Source organism: Struthio camelus, chromosome 1 (genome assembly GCF_040807025.1).
Source record: "Struthio camelus isolate bStrCam1 chromosome 1, bStrCam1.hap1, whole genome shotgun sequence".
NCBI lineage: Eukaryota > Metazoa > Chordata > Aves > Struthioniformes > Struthionidae > Struthio > Struthio camelus.
Genome location: NC_090942.1, coordinates 121,209,167 through 121,222,264, shown reverse-complemented (window position 1 = coordinate 121,222,264; position 13,098 = coordinate 121,209,167). Strand labels below are relative to the sequence as shown.

General features: G+C 41.9%; 1 protein-coding gene across 6 annotated transcripts in view; it reads left to right on the top strand.

Moving 5' to 3' along the window:
- Positions 1–13,098, top strand: part of RUNX1 (RUNX family transcription factor 1) — a 176,732-nt gene that overhangs the window by 136,528 nt on the left and 27,106 nt on the right. For 4 of the 6 annotated variants that reach the window (XM_068913360.1, XM_068913369.1, XM_068913354.1 and 1 more), the window contains one exon: positions 2,979–3,170. The exons of the other annotated variants lie outside the window; for them this stretch is intronic. In XM_068913360.1, coding sequence (XP_068769461.1) covers positions 2,979–3,170 — 192 coding nt within the window. The remainder of the gene's footprint in view (positions 1–2,978; positions 3,171–13,098) is intronic. 6 annotated transcript variants of the gene reach the window in all.

The following is a 13,098-nucleotide window of genomic DNA, read 5'->3' as shown; positions in this document are numbered from 1 at the left end:
AATGTAGCCCTTGCCCTGTTGACTCCAGAGGAGCTATTTACCTGTGCAAGAGGCTGCAAGTATGTGGGGATTGCTCTGTCAGACTGCTTCGTTTCACGCCAGGCAGATGAAATGCCAGATTCCAAGTGGGCAGCACCCGGCAGGTAGGACGAGAAAGTAGGGTGTAAAGAGGTCAAACTTCATCTGGGTGCGCTGACTTAACAGCAGAAAATGTCTGAACTGAATTTGAAGGAATAAATTACATTGCGGGGTACAGATTTGGAAGGATCTGATCCTTGGTTCCACAGGCCCTTGCTTCAGCCTGCTGAAGCTTAAAATATTTCAAATGCATGAGGTATTTTATATGTGTACACATCCTGTGTGACTCCATGCGTTTGCGTTCAAGACCAGCGTCATGAGCCGAAGGCTTGAAACAGCTTCCAGATTTGCACTGCTGACGAATGAAGCAGTTGCTCTTGACCAACCAGAATTTCAGATAAAAGTCTTTTTCATCTTTCATCTCCCCCTCCCCCCCTTTTTTTTTTGAAGCCCTAATGGGTCTCTTTAATGGTGAAACCACTACTGCATAATATGTCTTTTTATATTTTAATTTTTTTTCTTCTCGGGATAATTTATAGCACAGTGTGGAATCTGAGACAGTTCAAGCTGTGCCAAAGGGCCTGGCAACAGGAAGAAAAGCTGAGCCACTGCGATTTGGAACCATAATACAAGTTATAAAATTTAATTTTAGAAATGCAGCTACTGGGAACAGCTTTTAAATGTACATTTTCCTTTTAGTGTATAAAATGTTCCTGTGTCTTGATTAAGCTGTTAGGGTGGCGTGAAAGAGTGCTCTGTTGAGTAGGGGACATGCAGAGCTTTTCCAAGATGATTTGCTGCATATTCACTGATATACAAAACTGGCAGCTGGGTGTGTGTGGAGGTTTATATATTAAATACTATAGAAACGTGTGGAACAGGGCATTGTGGATTATTTTAGTGAATTTTGTGACAGTCTCACTGTGGTAGCTGTGAGTTCAGAGAGGACTCACCAGAAGAACAGCAATGGCCATCTCCACAGGGGGAGGAAGGAAATGCAAAGAAACCTGCAGAAGGCAACTCTTCCTGACAAGTAAAATGAAAATCAGAAGCAGATAGATACCTAACTGTGGTATGAACAGAAACTGCAGATAATGCTGCCTTTTTCAAGGAAATAGATAGAAATAAAGATGTCAACCTCTTTGACCTCTGGAGTAGAGGTTTGACATACAGTCACTTAAGGGTAATAGTATCTTCCTATAGGAAGAACGAGGAAGGGGTAAGCCACGAAGATTCACAAGACAGATGATTTCTTGGAACAAACAGAAAGTGCAGAAATGAGATTGGTTTGGGGGGAAAAAAAGAAGGAGGATGACATCCACTGCTCCACAAGAAAGTCCCCAGGTGGAAGGTACCAAAATGACATTTTTTGAGCCAGATCCTTGTCCATTGACTAAATACAGGTGGGGTCAGTGAGTTTCCTTACGGTCCCATTGCAGTCGGTGTCTTGAACCCATTTGGAGAGCGCTTCTTTAAAAGACAGCTTGTTTTCCAGAGGTAGTCTATTTTTGGTCTTTCTGCTGAAACTATGAATGAAGAGCTGTTTTTTCTTTTAGAAGAAAAAGTCCCATTGGGGAAAAAAAGTATCCAGGGAAATTTTGATTGTGCTTAGTTGGGAACTAAGCTGAAACATCCCATTCCAGACATTCACCAAACATAGGTCTGCTAGGAAGGTTTCCATTTTGACCCTAAAACATGGTGTCAGCAGGCTTCCAGGATAAGATACCCTGGTGGTGAAGGATATCTCATCAGACTGGAAACCACAGGACACAAAAGTGCTTTTCAAAGTGGTGACCATAGGTTAACTTTTAAGAGATATTAGTAGGTGCAGAAAGAGAGGATTTAAAATTTGTGTTTTCGTGGTGCCTACTGGAGAGCACGTCCTCCAGGAGACGAGACATCCTTCCTGTAAGCTCTGTACACAGTCTTTGTGGTTACTGAGCAGCATGACATTTTATGACAGGGATACAGGCAAAGGATCCCAGAGTACATACAATGGTCAGAAATTCATTATCTTATCCTTTGCACACTGCTCACTGCTGTTAGTTAGGGCTTATCTTGAAAACTGTCCTACCCATGATGAGAGATGACTTTGCCCTTCCACCTGAATCTGGATATGCCCGGGACGTGGTGTGCTGGATCCATGCCCTCTGAGCACCTTCCCTGCCCCCTGACACCCTGTGGGACTGCAGCGCCGGAGTTTCATGAGGGCTGCCCTCAGGGAGCATTGGACCCTGTAGCTCCCACATGGCTAACACCAGTGGACTGGCCCATGCTATAAGGACAGTGTTTGCTCTCTGACAGTGGGATGTACAGTGGGATCTCATTTTTGGCGAACTCCAAATGCCACTAAAAGAGATTTCATTTCCCTGCAGTTTCAGTTCTGCCAGTTTCTGGTGTTTCTCTGTCATGTCGTTGCTAAAGGATCCAAAAATGTGATTTGTTTGGGTATGTTATTTTGTAGCATCTTAGTGCTTATCTAATTACAGTACTTTATCACAATCTGCAATTGAATTTTTGCATAAGTTTCTCCAGAACAGGTGTAGCACAGGGCCCACTGAAGAGTTTCTTTCTTTTATCCATCCAGCCAGACAGTCCCCTTTTTTAAAAAATGTTTCTTCACCTAGTATGATGTATAAGAAAGCGCTGCAATTTTCAGTGGATCTGTTTTTCCAGAGTAGGCCATGTCCTGTAGAAGGTGGCCTCCCCTGTGATTGAGTTACAATGCATGACTTGTTTGTGTCTCCTTTTCTAACAGAGCAATCACTTCAGTTTAATTTCAGGCATCCACTAGCTGGTTAGGTGCCTTGCCAGTGGATCAGGGGTAAGAAAAAATAGTCAACCAACTTCATATGTCAGTGAGATTTTCTCATCTTTTTCCCCCCCCCCTCCCACAATAGGACATCGTCAGAAAATAGATGAGCAGACAAAGCCGGGGAGCTTGTCCTTTTCAGAGCGCCTGAGTGAACTGGAGCAGTTGCGGCGTACGGCCATGAGGGTCAGCCCACATCACCCAGCCCCCACACCTAACCCACGAGCTTCCTTGAACCACACCACTGCTTTTAACCCTCAGCCTCAGAGTCAGATTCAGGGTAAGTACCTGAACTCCTCCCCTCCGCTCACCCAGCGTCGCCCATGCGGTCTGCAGAGCTTGATGTCTCTGCGGCGCTCGTCCCCTCACTCCCTGCTTCTCCTAGGCTCTTGCGGCAGCCCCAGGATGCATGGAAGTCAGGGCAGCAGCCGAGGTGGTAGTGCGGCAGGCAAGGCCGGCCAAGGAGAGCATCAATGTTGGCTTTTACGGTTTGCAAAAGTAACCTGTAATCATGGCAGCGTAGGAAGATGAGCGTGGGAAAGCCATGCAAGCAGATTTTCTTCACTTCCCTTATACCATTTGGGGAGGTGAAAGAAGTGAAAGGAGGGGCTTCGTAGGAGATGTCTGTATTTTAAAAAATCTAACAGCTTTTATGGGGTATGTCATGTTTCATCTTTCCATTGTCAGGACAGTTCGTGGTGTTAACCTCGAATATGTTAGAACGGAAATGCTTCAAGTTTTCATTTTCTTGGAAAGATACCATGTTCCAGAATCCTTTTATAGGTGTAGGAATATTTCCTGTTGGACGCTAATCAATTAATTGTGTGCTTGAATGAGAGAGAAATACTGTCAATGGCTTGTTTTGATTTTTCCCGGGAAGGCAAAAGCAAAGAAAACTTTTTGAAGTGTTTTGTCCACTAAAGGTGACCACTTAGATCTAAGTATGGACAGGCTGATTTGAACATGTTTCTGTTGACAGTAGTTGTCCGATGGGTTTTATTTAAATGAAAATGTGCAAAACAGTGACTCAGGAGTCTGATTTCCTCCAAAGCTCAGGCTCGGATGATGTTAATGAAAGCAAGCAATCTAGTCTTAAATCTTATCTGTCACTGCTAGAATTGAGAGCATCACTGCTAAAACCAAATCTGTCACTGAAATCAGCTGAAATTTAGTGAGCAGCGAATCAGGTCACTAAACTGTCAGCTAATACATATTTTGCAAAGTATATATCAATGTGCAGATGAATAATAAAATGCATCTAAAGTGAAGGTGAAGGACAGTATTTGTTTCAGTGAGAGCTGTTCCTAATGGAGCTTTATTTTATTCTTCCTGCCAGAAAGAAATGGGCTTAATCAAGATTTTATGCTGGTGTTTTGGAAAGAACCAGTTACCATAATTTGGAATCAGTATTTTTGTCAGCATTTATTTTAAAATCAAGATACTCCTTGTTGCACACAGAAAAAAGTTGTTGCTTACATAATGCAATGCTTGTAACATCTTTTTATTTCCAGGGCTAGGAAGGCCTTTGGCCCAGTGAAATCTACTGTAAGCTTTCAGTTGACTTCACTGTGAGCAGAAGTGGGTGTTTTTGAGACTCATGAGAAATAAATCAACATGTTATCCTGTACAGTACTGCAAAAACAGGCGGGCAAAAAGCGGTGGCAGGACCGCGCAGGTCCTTTCCTTCCTGGAACAATGCCAGTGAACTCAGGCAAAGGATGTCATTCTACATCTCTCACAGCTCTTGACAGTCACCTCGCTTAGTTTCCTGACTTGTAGAGTAAACCGAGTGGGATTTCTCCTGCACACAGATCTGTTCCTATAAAAGAAAATGCATGTATTATTATGGCTACTCAGCAGTAAGCAGCGACGTGGGTGGAGGCATTAGCTGCAGACTGGCATTCTTCAGCTTCTTTGGAACACTGTATGCTTAGCAGAGTATCAGGTTTACCATCAAGTGTCCCTCTTTCCATGCTCTGTTTCAAGTTCTTCAGTTGTACAACTTCAGAGCGATAGGCCTTTCGGACTCGTCTAGGGATTCGGCTGCTCTCTCCAGAAACATTTTCAGTACATTGCTCTGCTTTGCATTTTACAAAGAGGATTTGAATGCATTTCACCTGTGAATGTACCTCAGAAAAATGATAGTGATTGAACTGCTAATGTTTCCTCATTGATACTCTCTTTTTAAACTATCAGGCTGCTTTCTTTGAGTTCCCCTTTTCCTCTGCATCCAAAATTCAGATGTTAGCCCAGTAACAGACTGAGCAACTTGTTGAGGCTTGCAGTCACTATCAGTAAAATTAGTCTAAAACTGAAGCCTCTCTCATTTAGGATTTTTTCTGCTGCAGTTGCCTTTTAATTTGCAGCGCACGTCTTCTTAGGGTCACACTATCACAACAGGGTAAAAGGGCTATGATGGAAAGGAAATTTGGTGCCGTAATATTTTCCTCAGTATTCAAAATATGGTTGGTTTTTGGGTTGATCTCCCATGTGATTTCTAGAGGGTCAAGATATTTTCATTTTTTTATTTTTAATAAACTTCACTACATTTCAGAATGCAGGCCCCCAAAAATGAAACACTTCTGACATATTCCACAGTATTGCTGTGCTGATGTATACATGTTTGCATGCTGAAACACTTTTATTAAACCGCTGTCACTGAAAAGAGCATGGGGTGCTTTTCATATAGACAGAAGGCATAAAAACCCCATACATTGCTAGCTTCTAAACAGTAGCATTAAACTTTGCTTTAACTCACACCAGTCTGAATCACAGGCTACTCCTCTGTTCATCCAAGTCTAATTATTCTTTTTTAAAAAACAAAACTAACTCAAAATAGACATCTCAGACTAGTTCTTGGATGTAAAGGGGCAGGTTGCCATGCCACTAAACCACTGTTTATTTGTTGAGGTTTTCATCTATAAAAGGATTGAGGTTAATTTTAACTTCCTATTTTACCAGGTCTTGAATTTGGGCATAAAGCAGCTTGTGTCATGGATACAAGTCCAAGCAAGTTAAGAGACCATAAATTGCTATAATCGAGTTTTATGCTTCTTTCATATCACAAGGAGGGAGAAAGTACACCTGTTCATTTAAAAGATCTAACCATAACCAATTCACAGACAAAAGGAGAACAGAAGGGAGAAAAAGCTTCTACCACATCACACATGTTTTAAGTTGAAAGATTAGTTTGTGCAAGTACCAAGCATATAATGTCAAAGGATTTGACCTACGCTCACAAGAGTAAGGCAATTCAGTTAAAGTTCAAAACCTAGCTAACATTTCAGCCTGAACTCACCCCTTTCTTTGTACAAAGAGGAGAAGAAAACAGAGATGTGCGTTGGATTGTTATTTACAAAAGTTTAGGTAGAACCTTTGATGATCATTCATACTTATATATATGAAATATAAAATATATGTGTCTATATGGTATGGTTGAGTTTCTTCTAATACCAGTCTCAATGAGAGAGTAGATACATAATTTGTGACTTTACAGTGGTTACTGTTAACCGGAGTAGATAGAGCCATAATTCAAGATTTTACAGATGTGAATTTATATGGTTCCTTTATAACATATATTTTTTTTCAGGGAAAATAGGAGTATTTTAAATGTGTAAATAATCAGTTCAAGAAGGTATTCCTGTGGAAGTAGTGATGCAGAATTAGTAAACAGCATAAATAATTTCTAATTGGTGGAGTTAGGAATATCATTCCAAAAAATACATACAGTTAAATAACTTCATTTGCTTTTTTTCAGATTAGCTAAAACAATGTTTCCAACTGATGATTTATTAATTACTTATAGACTAGAAGTATAAAATAAAACAATTTTTCCTGTCTAGGGAAAAAAAAAATCTTTATAATCACATTAAGCTGCATGCTTCTGGTTCTGTTTACACTTTTATAGCCTTAAAAATGTCTCAGTTTGCTCACTCACTTTTTTTTTTTTTTTTTTTGGTAACCTTATATGTTAAGTTTCAGCCATGGCCACGTTTTTATGACCAAGTCTAAAACCCCTGGAAACAAGAGTCTATAATAAAATTGCTGACAGATCTTTAACCAAAGCAGAAGAATTAACACCTATAGCAAAATAACAGAGATCATTTAAAGATCAGCTCTTTGAATTAACAAGAAATTTAAAGACTGAGAGATTATTTTGTTACAAGCCAGCCTTTTGTCTTCTTCCAGGTGCAATACGCTTTGTTTAAGAGACATTTCAAGGTCTTTGCTATCATAATCTTGTTCCACCGAAAACAGCCCAACTTTATCTGGGTTCCCATGAGCCAGTGAAACACAGTAGTGGTGTCAAGGGCGGTGTTTAAGCACAGGGAATTAAAATGGCTTTGTTCCTATTACAACTGTATCCTGCCCCAAATTTTAATATTTCCACTTTAAATCATCTTAATAGGCCATAGGTTAATAGAGTTAGAAGTGTTCGTAGGGCAGAATTTCAAAATGATCTGGCAGCGCGGCGCTAGGCTTAAGCACAGCTGCGATTCCATCTCAGTGTTTTGCTGCTGCAAAATGCAATTTTGAGGCGCTTTGGAGAATCCTAATTGACGTACTGGTAACTTCCTGCCAAAACAGATAAACAGGCTCTCAAGATGAGAACGCCAACTCTTTCCATTGTATAACACGCCAAATGCCTATATTTTTATGGCTCTTGTTGGACCAGCCTGCGTCTCCCTCTCTTTCTCTCGACGTACGTTTTCTTTAACTCGGCATGCTTGCGGGGAGTACATGGTGCTTTAATGGCATATCATCGTGTTTCCACTTGATTAACCACCTGACCTTTCCAGCCCAAAATACACTCCCCGGCGCATTCAGCGAGCGCTGCCTGAAGCTGGCGTCGCTCCTATCAGTTTTACTCCTACCTTCCCCCTGCCTGGCCGAAAGGCGGCCGAGCTAGTTGCGGCAGCGCGCTGGTGGGTTATGTCATTTCCAGTCAGCTCCCCGGCTCCGGCGCTTTTCCTGGATACGCAGGGCGCAGGGCTCCCGAGCCCAGGGATACAGTATCCACACCAGGAGCCAGCTCACATATGTTTTATTGGCAGCCAGGGAAGATCCCTTTGGGAGCTGGTCCCCTCCCTAGCACCCAGCTCACGGGGTGAGCGGCCAAGGTGCAGAACAAGGGCTGGCAGCCAGCGCCGTGCTAGAAGCAGGGAGTCTTCCTCCCCTTCCTCCCTTTCCCTCCTGTCAGTGCTGGTAGCCTCCAGGTTGTCCCTCCGCTTTCTCTTCCCTCCTCAGAGCCTTTGCCTGGATAGGGATAAGGGAAGGAGGAGGTCAGAAGAAAAAGAGAGGTGAAGCCACCCCGGAGCTGTGGGCCCAGTGAGCTTGAGTGCTAGAGCCACTGCGAGGTCACAGGAAGTTTGTTGAAATAGTAGTGTTTTCACAAAATATTTTGCAAACCAAATCTGTTTAGCTGGAAGGTTTCCAACTGGCTCTATCAGAAAGGAAATTTTATAGAGAGAAATATCTTTTCTACTGAAAGTACAATATGTTTCTTTGATTCACATTTATTGCTCAGCAGATAATACTTTAGATGCTGCCATAAGTAACCTCAGCAGTTTTTAAAGGGGACAGTATTATTAGTAGCAGACTCACCATGCTATTTATTTTTTGTGTCACAAACCAGCTCTCATAAGAGAAGAGGAGCGTGCTAGTATGTGAGCCAGATTAGCATACTGAAAACAATTCTTCTTTCATTCAATCTGATAGAATCCCCCTCTAGGGAAAGATCACTCCTCTTTCATAAGCCCTACTAACACAATATATGTAAACCTCATATTTGAGGGGGTCTTAGTCCATCCTACAGCTCTGCGAGCACAAATGCTACTGTTTTTGGCCAGAGTTACTTGTGTAGACCAAACTGGAACATGTTTTAGGAAGTTTATTCTAAATCATAAACTAAAACGGAGCGTCAGAAATGTCACTTTTTCCCTTTGCAGAAGCAAAAAAGTAAGCTACAAAATTGTGTGGTATTTCTGGCCAAGCAAGACTTCTCATTTTGCTGCAAAACTGACATGTTTGTATCCTCCATATTTGTATCTTGGACAAAGTTTGAGAGGTAATAGAATATATAATAACAGAAAAGAAAAAGACAGCTTGTAAATATCAGCATGGTAAAGATAACGTGCGAGATGTGTGTGATATAGCTAAACAATCCTCAGCTTCATATTGTCCACTCTTTCTCAGCCCCAGCTCTTCACATTGCTTTTTACTTAATCCTGTGTGGAATTAGGCTCCTTGCAGCAAAATGCCCATCTTTCATTTGTTTTATAAAGTTCTTAACACCATTTCGGTCCTATCCAGTTATTAATTTTGACACAGATAAAATTTGGTTACCGTGCTATGCTATCTCTGCAAAGACTTTGCTTATCTGCAAGGCTCTTTCTACATGACATGAGAGGGATTGTTATATCCAGAAGTAGTCCAGAAATAAGAGTCATCCTGTGTAATTCCCTCTATTCGATATTAGAAATCTTCATTCAGTCATCTGCTTCTCTGTTGCCATCTCAACTGCCAGAAACAGGCTACTAGTTTTGTCATTTGCAGATACAGTAGATGGAGTACTGTATTAATGGCAATATAGAAGGTTTTAGAAATATCTTATCTGAGGTCTAGATAAAGTACTGGTGATCCTCTCCTCAGGAAGAATTAATTCAAGCTGCAGCAGGTGCAAAGGAGGGCTGTTAGTATGACAAGGGGAACAGAGACCTTACTTCAAAAAACCTAGCAGAGCCAGGTTTATTTAGCATATCAAAACAAAAGCTGAGAGGGAAGATAATTACAGTCAATAAACACAGCAGAGAGGTGTAACAGCAGGGAGAGAGAAGAACCATTTGCACTGAAGAACAACATTGGCTCAAGAACAAGTGGTTAGTCTGTCAACTGACCATGAATGAATTAGGCTGGAAATAAGAAGATAGTTCCTAGGCATCAGAGCAGTAAGTTCTGGCAGCCTTCCAGAGGACTATTAGCGACAGAAAGATGTAATTTAAGAGGGAACTCACTATGTTATGTAAGTGCAGAATATAACATGTGGTGGGGCTTCATGATCCAGGAGATGTTTTTGGGGGCAATGTTTTGTTCCATTTGATCAGTTCTCTGCACCTGTGACTCCCCCAAGTCAAAACAAGAAACATTTCATTCACCAGTAGAGGCAATAGCAGCTCAGGGATCTTCTCAATTCTTCGCTCAATTGGATCACAGTCATTGCCTGCAAACTCCTAACGAGTTCCTTACTCCCCTTTCAATGACCAAGACTTCAGGAGTTCTCTGAGTAAAGCTCATTTTAGATACATGTTCAGCCAGCTGTCCAGCACCAGCCCTGCCAGCACAAATTCAAGCCAGCTTAGCATGCTGGGAGCCAGGAGCATAAATCTCACCCTTTGCCTACTAAGGAGAGGACTTTTTCATTTCATAGCAGCAGGAATTCATCACGGATGTCTAGTGTGTTTTTCCTGTCATCACTTCTGTGCACCTCAGGTGCTACAATTCTTTTCCTTCAAGCCACACATTTATGTCTCCTCTGTCCATTCTCATTCGGGGCAGAACGAGGTGAGGAAGCAAGTTCTTCAATACTGGTAGAGGTTCAGGCAGCATGCCTGGCTCCAGGGCATAAGCCTTGCTCAAGAGTCTTCCCTGTCTCCTTATTTTCAACTCTAGAAAAAAAGGACTTGAAACTTAAAGCACTAATGGAAAGAGTTATGTAATAGTGTTTAATCCAGAAGATTTCCAAGTGTCGATATATTTAAAAGATACCAATCTTTGTATTCCAGTTGTCTGGCACATCCCAAGATTAAAAAAGCAGTAGAAAAAGCAATAAATGTGTTCTCACTCCCCAAGCAACATCTCCACTTACACAAATTTTCCCCTGTTTTTTTCAACTTGTCCTCAGCACAAAACATCCTAAAGGACAATTCTAACTAAAGGAAAGGAAATCTTAGTTTTAAGGCAGAGATCAAGGAGTTTAGAGCTCTGTATTTTGTTCTTAGCTCTGTCAAAGTCATTTTGTATGCCTTTTGGCAAGCTTTTTAGAGTTTGATTTTTTAAAAAGTATTCAGGAAAATGTAGCACGTCAGAAAGGTGTCTCAGCAAGATTTCGGAAAGATAGTGCCCAAGCATCTAAGCAGCGGAGAAATCAGTGATAGGTATGGAGATGTCTTTGGAAGTCCATAAAACTGTGTAGCTGAAACTTTTAGGCACCTATAAGATTTGGCAGCTCATGCCCAGCCACAGCTTTATTGTTCATGAATCAGTCCATGTCTTTTACCACATGAAAATGATTTTAAGCTGATGGGTGCTGCTAAGAGAAGTAGAGTTTGCAGGTAGGAACAAGTATCCCTATTTCAATCTTCAACTTGCACAACAGTTCTCTCTGTTTTGTTTTATTCTGCCATTTTTGATTCAGTAAGCCAAACTATCTTCTCCGTTATATCATTGTGAAACTGGAATCACTGTTGCTCTCAATGCAGGAAACTTACGCTTGCATTAAAGTTAGTGCCTAGGGTTAGTGCTAATGGTAGTCACAGTGACCATCAGAGAAAAGAGTGAATTACGTAGGCTCTTTATGTCTCCTCTCATTTAATAGCAATGCTAGTCACCTGCCTCAGGTGGAGCCTCTGAGCGCTCTTCTTTCCTGCTGATTTCTGGGGCAGCTGAGATGGCTCAGCATCTTTCAGGACTGCAGCTTTAATGCAGTCTCCTCTCAGACACAGTATACCTCAGCGACATTTCTTATCTGCCGTTCAGGTTAGCTGTGTCACTGGACTCTGTTAGTCTTCCATGGAAATACCTTATTCTGGAAGGTCAGCTCACTGCTCCTCTTGCTCAGCGCCAAATCTCACCTTTTGCGCTGGTATGTCGAAGTTGTTGAAACTAAATATCCCTGTCTGCCTCCAAGACAGGTGCTCCCACTGTCCTGAGCTTTGGACAACAGCAAGAGCCGATGTGTTTGCTAGCCTTTTAACTTTGGAGGCATATTCCCCTTGCTTTTTGGATTATTCTTTACTGGCCCTTGAAGCATATTCTTGGCCTTTGAATAGCCCAATTGTGATGAAGATTAAAAGCACTGATTGCAAAACTCTGTTAAATAAAATCTTTCTTAGTTCTTTACTGACAAATCCAGTTTCTTTCCATAGCATTCTCTCCTTTAATCCCCTCCTGGCAGAACACAGCATGTTTTGATACCAGAGCTCAAATTACCTCCCATGGTAAATAAAACAAACAAAAAATAAATAAGAGCTCCTTACCCTAAAAACAAACACCCACTCAAACCAGCTTATTATTCAGCTGGTACTGCCCATGTGCCAGAAGATACCACTTTGATTTTGTAATTGAATGTATTATTTTCCCTTAAATATTGTACTGAGCCTTTCCAAACTTGAAATGCTAAGGGGTTAGGGTAGAATGACCATAGGCATTGTTACTGTAGGCCATCTAGAAAATAAACGAGGAAGAAAAGAGGAGACTAAAAGACAAGTTAATATTCAAATATTCAAATATTAGCTTCTTCCAAGTTGTGCTGGACTGTACAGCAGTTCAGCAGAACTGCCAGGAAAACTTGCTGTTTCACAGCCAGCTTTACCACAGGTGAAAACGCTACCACCCAGCCTGAATCATCTGGGTTGCGTGCAGACAGCTAGACTTGGAGGGAGTAATATTAACCTCCCTAGCTCTGCAGGAGGCTGCAGTGTCTACTGCTGGTAGTAGTAGTCACTAAATCTGGGTAAACGTGAACCCAACCAACCTCTCCATTTTTGTCTTCCACAGTTCCAACCCCACTTAAGTTTGATGGGTCCTTGCATGAATTTCCCGCAGCCTGTGGCACGCAGTCACTGGCTTCTCCTCCCCCCTGCATCTCACTCCCTAAACCCTTGCCTTGGCGCACTGTGGCTTTAGACTGGTCCTGCTCAGAGCAGTGGATGCCACCCGGTTAAAGGCTGATGCGCTGAGTCCGCAGGTGGCAGTACGGCGACGCAGCCTGAGATTCACATTTCGCTTCCCATCGGCATGACTGGCACCCTTTCTGCTTCCTTTGGGAGTGAGCTTTTATCCAAGGGATGAGGGACTCCTTTTAGAGCACAAAGTACAGATACCTTCTTATACCTTCACTTCTGCTGCTGTGTCTTTAAAAGCATATTACATCCAGCAGATCCTCTGTGATGTTCCCATGTGTTTAAAGGGCTCACATGACTCCTTTTACT